General features: G+C 36.2%; 1 protein-coding gene across 1 annotated transcript; it reads right to left on the bottom strand.

The window, feature by feature from the left end:
* Positions 1-3,867: 3,867 nt before the first annotated feature.
* On the bottom strand, positions 3,868-7,471 carry LOC143598272 (phosphoglycerate kinase, chloroplastic-like). The gene is made up of 5 exons (XM_077076533.1): positions 7,068-7,471; positions 6,878-6,955; positions 5,969-6,229; positions 4,438-4,755; positions 3,868-4,346 (listed from the first exon to the last, which is right to left on the bottom strand). Exons 1-5 carry the CDS (start codon positions 7,467-7,469, stop codon positions 3,993-3,995), a joined length of 1,413 nt encoding a protein of 470 aa, XP_076932648.1. The 5' UTR covers positions 7,470-7,471; the 3' UTR covers positions 3,868-3,992.
* Positions 7,472-9,950: the final 2,479 nt, after the last annotated feature.

Here is a 9,950-nt window from a genome sequence, read left to right as displayed (position 1 = left end):
CCTCAACCAACCGCAGAGCAACGAACGCAAAACATTCACGAGCTCACATCAAATGAGATACACCAAATTAAGGCGGATTTGGTTCAACACGTGTGGGATAATCGTCCCGTTGAAGTAGAAGATGAGGAGAAAAACCAAGACGAGGAGGAGAACGAATACGAAGATGAAGACGAGGACGAGGACGGGGATGAAGATAATGAATAAATTAGTCTTTTTATTTAGTATTTTTATATGTATTTTTTATTTTATTTTTTGGTGTGTTTTTTTTTTATTTTGATTATAATTTATATTTCTTTTATTTAGTTAATTTAATAAATTTAATAACTTAATTGGTTTTGTTTGTTTAGTTTAATTACAAAATAAAATAATAAAAAATGGTGGCGTGGCACTGGAGGGGCTACAACATCATCACACCCAAAAAACAAATTCATACATTTTGCTGACTGGGCGCCACGTGTCACAATTCGCCCAATTCGTAGCCCATCCACTACACATAGCCTTATAGATAGATATATATAAAAGAGAAGTTTGGCTTCGCTAACCAAGTGGCGGAACCAACTTGTCCATCCCATTTTGATTTCTTTTTTAGTAGGTAGCATAGTGAACGTAACGAGAACCGACCTAACGTCAATTTTTGTTTACGTAATGGAAACATACTGAATTCGTGTAAACTCACTGCATCAACGTCCGGGACTGACAATTCTAGGGTTTTGATGCCATTTGTTTTTTTTTTGTTTTAGTTCCGGTACCATAACGAACGAGAAAGAAACCGACCAAATTCGCGTAAAGCCACTGCCTTTTGTTTTAGTTCCAGTACCACAGTAACGAAAACCGACCAGCTGCCATTTTTGTTTCAATTCTACTATCGTAAGAAACCTACTGAATTCCCATCGACTTATCATCTCAACGCTCGAGACCGACAACGCTTGAGTTTTACCACCACCCAAATTTTTATACTTCCATGTCCTATGCAACACGCCGGGTAAATTCCTAGTTTTAAATATAAATAAAAGAGTTAATGGCCATTTTTGTTTCTGTGGTTTGTTACTTTCGTCACTTTAGTCCAATGTTTGAAATTTTATCAATTTAGTCCTCATAGTTTTAAATATTAGCCAATTACGTCTCATCCGTCTAACAGCATCCAGTTATGCCGTTAGTTTAAGGGTATTTTTGTCTTTCTCATTTTTATTTTGAGTTAATAGTCATTTTCGTCCCTGTGGTTTGACACTTTTGCCACTTCAGTCCAAAGTTTGAAAATTTTGTCATTTTAATGTTCAATTTAATTCAGTTTTTTTTGTCTATAACCCTGGAGAGCATAATCCAAGCCCAAAACTGGTCTGCATTTACTCTGTCGACAATAGTATTCATACTCCCTCCTCTCGTATTTAGTTTCTAGATGGTGCCTAAACTCTCCCCCACGGTGGAATTCAATGGTAAAGTGGTCAAAACAATTCCCCGAAACCGAATTGTACGGAAAAACTAAAAATTGTTTCTTTGATGAATGCATAATAGTTAGGGTTTAGAGATTAACATATCGTAACGAAAAGCTGAGTCGAAATCAACTATTATACATTAATCAAAGAAACGATTTTTACCTTTTTCTGTACAATTCGGTTTCAGGGAATTACCTTGATCACTTTATCATTGAATTCCACCATGAAGGAGAGTTTAGGAAATGCCTAGAAATTAAATATGAGGGGGGTATGCTTACTGTTGTCAAAAGAGTAAATGCATACCAGTATTGGAGGTTGCTCGATGGTTTTAAGCTTGAATTATACTCTTCAGGATTATTGACAAAAAAAAAATTGAATTAAACTGAATATCAAATTGACAAATTTTCAAACTATGGACTGAAGTGGCAAAAATTTCAAACTACATGGACTAAAATGATCATTAACTCAAATTAAAAAGGAGAAGACAAAAATACCCTTAAACTAACGGCATAGCTGGATGACGTTAGGCGGATGGGACGTAATTGGCTAATATTTAAAACTATGGGTACTAAATTGACAAAATTTCAAACTTTGGACTGAAGTGACGAAAATAGCAAACCACAGGGACGAAAATGGCCATTAACTCAAAATAAAATGTCATCTTTGTTTACTATACTTCCACTTTATTCACTAAAAAGTGATGTTTACACTAAAATGGAAGCAAACGAGCATTAATTAACTTATATAGACTTTGGGGTATTAACTGTAAAGGTATTGGTACTGGATCAATATGTGAACCTTTGGATCGGATTGTCTTTTATTGTCTTCTGGCTTCATGCTCTTTACTAGGACCTGCACACTTAAATGCATTCTTAGTCTCGCCACATGAATGAGAGACTCCTTGTGACCGACTCCAACTAGTTGGAGGAAAGCAAATGCAACAGTTAATGCCTAACCAACGATATTGAACGCGCTATTTATAGTGCTCAAGAGGCCTTTACCTAAACGGAGACATGTCCTAATAGTAGTGCAATCGCGTGTCTCACTGTCTTGTGACACGCGGTTGCAGAAAAGCACGCTCTTCTGTTGGAGTTGACGTTTATTCTTTGTTTATTAGATTGTGTGTATGATTTAGGAACACATGGTGATTTTGTGCAACTCTGCATGCCACTTCCACCAAGCTTATTGTATGTTTCCCATTTATCACTAGTTGTTTATCCAACGGGGTGCGTCTTCTTCTTTTCGGGTGTTTCCCATGGTTATTTGCTGGTCCAACTTCCTTCCATTGTTTGTCTGCTCCGCCCACTCTTGTTCGGAGCTTATCCTCCATCTTTAATAACATTATGATTCTTGACAAGTTGGACACGATTAAGTTGTTACGCAGCCTTAGACGCAAGAAAACTAAAAGTTTAACGCAAAAGATATAAACACGTTTACTATACAACTCAAATTCTTCCGTATGCAATTTCTTAAATTTTTACTTGTTTTTATCATGTTTGTAAGTCCCGAATCTGGATCACTACAATTATGATATCAATATGACAAGTATAGGTGCGGAATACCTATACTCGGTGATTCAAGAGCACGAAGTTAACACAAGACGATAACACAATATTGCTTCAAAACACACGTATATTATTGAATACATCGGGTGCTTAAGCACTTACAATACTTGATCAAATAACTAGGAATGAACAACTCTCTAGTTCTACTCACTCTCTGCTCTCGTAAACAACTCTTAAACCCTATACAATAAGATCTATTTATAGGGAAACCAAAACACTAGCCCAACCATAGCCCAAAGCCCACCGAGATCCATAAGGATCTCGGTTTACATTCATAGCCCAATACAAAACCCAATAAACATATAACTAAGTACAAACCACCAAATATGAACCCAACAATGTTCCAACTTTAAACATATGACACATACATGTTATTTGTTGATGTAAATATCTGAGTGAATAAATGCCCATTCATTTACAAATAATATTAGTTTTCTTCTAAAGAGCTATTTTGTACTTTTGAATTTTACCTTTCGTTCATGATGCTTTGAGTCGATAACCATATTGTTAAGATCTTATATTCAAATCCACAGCAGTCGATTTATGGGAGTTTAGTATCAGACATGGAGCAACCTGGATAGGAGGTGGAGGAGCGCGAGAGGCAAAAAAGAAGAGAGAGGGTGGAGGTTGCCCGAAATTCCAGACAATATCCTTGGGTTTTGTTAGCGGGAGGAGAGAGGCGGACGAGGGAGAGTATTGTGGATGCTCTTAAGTAATGTTAGTAGTGGGTTGTGCTGCTTTTAGTAGCGTTGATTATTTTCTTTTGTAAGCCTAGATACTAATTTTCATATAGGCAAACCATGAACAGGGATCATCTCAAAACTATTTCCTTACTCTAAAAACTATTCTGTGTTCTTTCTATCCCCTCTATTCTCAAATTGATAAACAACATGCCATTTTGGGTAGTCTCACAACACTACAACCCAAAATCACATATAGCCTCTTTACAACAATTATTCTTTATATTCAAGAAAATAATATTTTCAAACAAAATTTACGCTTCATCAAGAGCATCCACACCAGGTAGTATTTTACCTTCCAATAACTCCAAACTCGCACCACCACCTGTTGATATGTGACTCATAACATCCGCCACACCAACCTTCTCAACCGCTGCCACTGAATCACCACCTCCAATGATTGTAGTCACCCCTTTCCCGCTAAGTTCAGCTAGCTTCTTTGCAACCGCTTCGGTGCCAACTGCGAACTTGTCAAACTCAAACACCCCCATTGGTCCATTCCAAATAACTGTTTTGGTAGTCTCCAAAGCCTCATTAAACGTCTTGACCGAATCTGGTCCAATATCCAATCCCATCCATCCATCTGGAATAGCAGCAGCGGGCACAATCTACATAAAACATTACTTCTTGGTTTATATTCTAAACAAAATAAACACAAAGTTACGCACGCATGTAAATAAGATTATATATGCAAGCAACCTTGTTGTTTGCATCGGGTGCGAATTTATCTGCAATGACTACATCGGTTGGTAATAATAAGGAAATGCCTTTTGCTTTGGCCTTTGCAAGGAGTGTGGTTGCAAGATCAAGTTTGTCTTCTTCAACCAATGAAGATCCAACTGATAACCCTTGCGCTTTGTAAAATGTGAAGATCATTCCACCACCCAAAAGCAATATGTCACACTTTTCTAAAAGGGATTCGATAACGCCAATCTTGGATGACACCTTTGAGCCACCAACAATGGCAGCAAATGGCCGCTTTGGGTTTGAAACCGCCCCATCAAGGTAATCCAATTCCTACATTAAACACAAACATTGTACCTTATTTTTGGAATGATCAAAGTAGTTAAGGTTAGGGATGTAAACGGGCTGAGTCACTCGAGATCAGGTGATCAGCTACTAAAAGCTCAATTCAAGCCGAGGCTAAACGAGCTCTCAGGCTCAAGCTCGAGTTTGAGCCAGAGATGAAGCTCGTATAATAAACAACATCGAGCCCAAGCTTCACATCCAGAACTTGACTAGGTCACGAACCTAAACTAACTTTTATTTATTTGAAATCAGTAAATTTTACTTCATACAGGTAATAATTACAAATAAAAATATTGTTATATATAAATTTATAATAGAATTAATTAAATAATAAATATTTTGTTCTATATACAAAATAATTATATTATACATATACAACAAGAACAATCATACCTAGTAAAATCCTATTCATAGCAAACCTATTAGTAGGGTCTGGGGAGGGTGGGGAGGGTCAAATACTCAAATGTAGTAGACAAGCCATACCTCAATCCCAAGAGATAAAGAGTTTACTTCCAGTGAGACCCTCGGCTCATATTATACATATATATATATAATAATAATTAAATATTCAATAAATAATATACAAGTCGGGCTGGAGCTTAAAAAATTGTTAAATGAGTTGAGCTCGAGAATTACATATAGATAGTGGTGTAAACTAGTCAAGCTACTTGTGAACCACTCTAAATCAGCTTGCCAAAGGCTCGATTAAAGCCGAGTTTAAACAAGCTCGAGCATACCTAAAAATAACCTTGTTTAATAAACAAGCACAAGCCCGAGCTTAACCTACCAAGTTCAAGCATGCTCCAGAGCTTAAATAAGTCGATTACTTATATACTTTTTATTTAATGTATGAAATATATATATTTTATATACTAAAATCATGATAAAATTCACTAAATAATGTATATTATGTTATATTTGAAAATTATAACTAAAATATATATATAAATTAAATATAAACATATGTAAATTCATAAATATATAATAAACAAGACAAGAAACTACTCACAAGATGACCTCGAGCTTTAGAAATAAAATTCGAGCTCAGGCTCAGTTTGTTTACTACACCCTGCATATAGAGCTTTAAACTAGACAAGCTCGAACTCAATATCTCTTAAATTGAAAGATCTAAGCTCTAGCTCGGGAGTTTGGCTACTTTACACTCTTAAATTTAAGATTAACTTAGGATGAGCTATCAAACCTTTTGCAAAAGGAAACCAGCAACAGATGGTTTCAAGAATTTCGTGACTCCCTCAGTGGATGCATGAGCTCTATGTGCGGTTCCAAAAGCATCATTGACATAAAGATCTGCTAGTGATGCTAGCTTTTGTGCAAAGAACGGATCGTTCTTTTCTTCCTCCTTGTAGAACCGAACATTCTCGAGGAGAAGAACACCGCCATCCTGAAGTGAAGCCACTAGCTTTTCAACCTCTGGCCCAACACAGTCAGGCGCCTTCACAACCTGTGCACTAATCATACTTCAATAAATGTATAATATATCTATCATAGCAAATCTGTTTGGTTTCCTTTCACTTTTAACCAAATTTAGATTCTTTTTCAGTAGTTTTTTTTAAATAAAGGTTGATCTAATATTATTAATAGCTAAGCTGATCTAAGTAAATGACTTTGAATGACTATAATAGCATACGGGCTGTATAATAGGGCGAAAATTGGTAACACAAGGCGTATAGATTGACAACCCCCCCCCCCCCCTCTCCCCCATCCCCCATTTGACCAACTTTTACCTGCCATGTGTGGCCCGTTTTACCATTTTTCCCATGTCAATATGTCATATGGCTCGTATGCACCTTACAACCTGTATCACACATTAGTGGGGTCCAGTTATTTTTCAGTGGTGTTCCTTTAGAGTTTAGAAGAAGCCAAAACAAATTATACACTTGACTTGATAGCTCAGTTTCAGCCATAAACCTATTAGAAATCATTTTTGTGATTTATGGAAACCAAGTTTTGAACTAAACTACTAACAATAAATCATAAAACTGGCGAAACAGAAAGCAGGTTCAGGTCAAAACGGGTTCACGGCAAAATGGGTTCATATCAAAACCGGACTAACTTAATTCTTTGCAAAAAATAAAATAAAATGCAGTACCTGAACGCCAATAAGTTGTGAAAGTCTGGGAACCAAAGGAGCCAGGCTAAATTTGGGAGTAACACCTTTTGGTCTACCCTGATAAGTTTAAAAAAAATTAATAATCATAATAAGAAGAAACAAATGTCAGAGGCAAAACGTCGAACACCTTGTGTGCAAAACCAAATAATAATTAAAAAGTGAATCATACCAAATGACTAGAGAGAATAACTTTAGCGCCATTGCTGATCAGATGCTTAATAGTGGGAACTGCAGCTCTGATTCTGGTATCATCAGTAATATTCTGGTTATCATCCAACGGCACATTCAAATCGGCCCTAACGAACACCTTCTTCCCCTTCAACTCAGCCGGAGAGAGGTCACCAACGCTCTTCTTGGCATTCGAAACAACGTGAGAGACTGGTTTGGAAGAGTTTGTGAGTGATTGGAGCTTGGTTGCCACGTGTGCAGAGAGAAGTGGGTTGGTGGCGGCGAACCCGAGAGTGCGGAGTGGTGATCGGAGGAAAGTAGAGTGGAGGCGGAGGGTGTGGTGGGCCCGGGAGGAGGATGAGGAGTAAACGGTGGGGATGAATGAGAAGGCGGCGGAAGCCATTGCCGGAATTTAGTATTATTTTGTTATGAGAAGAGGAAGAGGATATTTCTCGTTATCGTTGAAGAGAGGTTAATGTCCTAAGCGGCGGATCCAGAAAATTTAGCCAGCGGTTGTAAATAAAAGTTCAACCTATAACTCGTTTATTCAAACTAAAACAAGTCAAACCAAAATGGTCAGGTCAAACCGAAACGGATCGAGTAAAAAATTTACATTAAACAAACTACGTATAGAAAGCTAAACCAAATAATCATTCACCATAAGACAACAAAGATCACATGCCTTTTGAATTTGAAGAAAATGGCATTATTTTTTCAAACAGAAGATCGAAACTGGTTACTGAGCTTGTAGTTGCAGAATTCAAATACAGAAAAAATATATTAACAAATGAACCATGAATCATGAATGTTTGTTTTATATTAGAATAAAAATCAAGAATTCGAAATCACAATTTACATAGTAAATATAACCTGAGATATCACATGTGAAGCCGTCATCGTCCTAGTCTGTTAGTCTTCGACTAATTCCAAAATTTCAATTAAAGTGGTTGAGCAATTAACAAATATAAGCTTAATTGTTATTGTTCATAACAAAATAAAATTTGGGCTTAAAAGTTTTGGCTTAAAATTTAAAATGTTAAGTTTGGGGCACTAACCATTTTCTAGATGGGTCACCAGTTTTTTTTTTGAATGAGTCACTTGGGTATTTGGATTTCATATATTACAAATTTATAAAGAAAATTATGGGCTTGAGTGGGTGCAAACACTCCCCTGGCCGAACACTGGATCCGCCCCTGGATGTTCTATGCACTGTCTTCTCCAACCTCCATTTTCATTTTCAATTTTCTTTTTTTGTTAATATGGTTTCACAATTATGTTAATTATCATTTAACTAAATAGGCACGGTTTAAATTGAATGATGGTGGTGGTTGGTGGTGATGGATAATGAGTGTTGGTAGGTGGTGTGTTTAACCTTATGCAAAACGTAGGACATCTTCGAAGTGGATGAATCAAGTCTGCATCAAGAAGTGTTCGCACATGCGTTTTTTCTAATGAAACATCTTCAAACAATTTTAATAAAAACAAACAACACCCAAAAACATTCTCAGCAGCTCATCTAAAAGTTTTGTGAGAGAAATCTCTAAAAAAATTTAAAGAATGGTAAATGGTTGTGAGTATAAGAGAGAGAATATTTAAAGAGAGATGTAAAACTAGTGTTTCACCCGGCGCATTACGCCGGGGCATGCCGGTGAAACCCGAGTATTGGTAAAACGCAAGCATTATGTAACAACTCGAACTTTCAATCTTATATTTTATATCTGTTACCCGACCCATTCGGCGTTCGGGAAATTTTATCAACAAAAAATATCGCGTCATTCGAATGTTTATTATTTTATTAATATTATCAACAAAAAGTTTATTATATTTATTTAATATATGTAATAACTTTAAACTATATACACTTTTAACCCTCACCTAAACTTTAACCTACTTTTGTTCCACACCTAAACAATAAGGACCTTTCTACAATTTTTGTATTGTTATTATTATTATATTATACCTTTTAACCCAAAACCGGATCCTAAACCCAAACCCGTATTCAAACCCGTGACCCGAATGCTTTTCTTGTACTTTAATCGTTGTTATAACTTGGAATTGATCGCACAAGATCGCTTCTACGCGTAATTAGAACTACACCGACAATCTAATTTGGAATATACAATCCGTTTGATCTCGTTTACTTGATTAGCGAAAAACCATTCATACCAAGATATCATTAGACCACTAATATATCAAAATAATGCAATTAAACTCGTATGAACCATCTAATCCATCCTGTGACTTAAACACCCTTATCTAATTTCCGTAATATAAGCCGTGCAGTCCATATCGAACTCCATATCACGTCGTGAGAAAGATGATGCCATTCACCTTTAATTCGTCAATGTTTCTGGTAATTCTTATATGTAGCAAAATCTTTTTTATCAGTATTATCGAAGCCCTAACATCAATTAAGCGAACCATGAGCGGATTAATCAATTGCAGGTTTAGGGTTTCAATGGATTTGGGGATTTTAATCAGTCATGTTTATCTGTTTTTATTTTTGGGTTATAACAGACTGAACGCGGGTTATCCGGCCACTGGTGCGGGTTCCCCGGCCACTGGCGCGGGTTCGAGTCCCGGTCAGCCCCGTTTTTATTGTTATTATTCTTTTTAATTGTTTTAGTATATTAAATCATGTAAATAATATTATAAATAATATATAACTTGTAATTAATTATTATTTTGTTAAACCGACATATCAACCGAGCAATTTTTCGAACCTTTGTTAAAACCATATATATATATATATAGGGGATGGATCTTGCGAGAAGTGATATTACAGCGAGAAGTGAATGTGTAACTCCATTAAACCCTAATTTTTCACTCCCTTGCTTATGATGTTACCTACATGTATGTAGGTTAGTTGTATTTATGTCTTAAT

The sequence above is a fragment of the Bidens hawaiensis genome, unplaced genomic scaffold (assembly GCF_021521415.1).
Source record: "Bidens hawaiensis isolate Kalapana, Puna unplaced genomic scaffold, B.hawaiensis_p1.1 tig00001842_1, whole genome shotgun sequence".
NCBI lineage: Eukaryota > Viridiplantae > Streptophyta > Magnoliopsida > Asterales > Asteraceae > Bidens > Bidens hawaiensis.
This window is presented reverse-complemented; position numbering and strand designations above follow the sequence as displayed.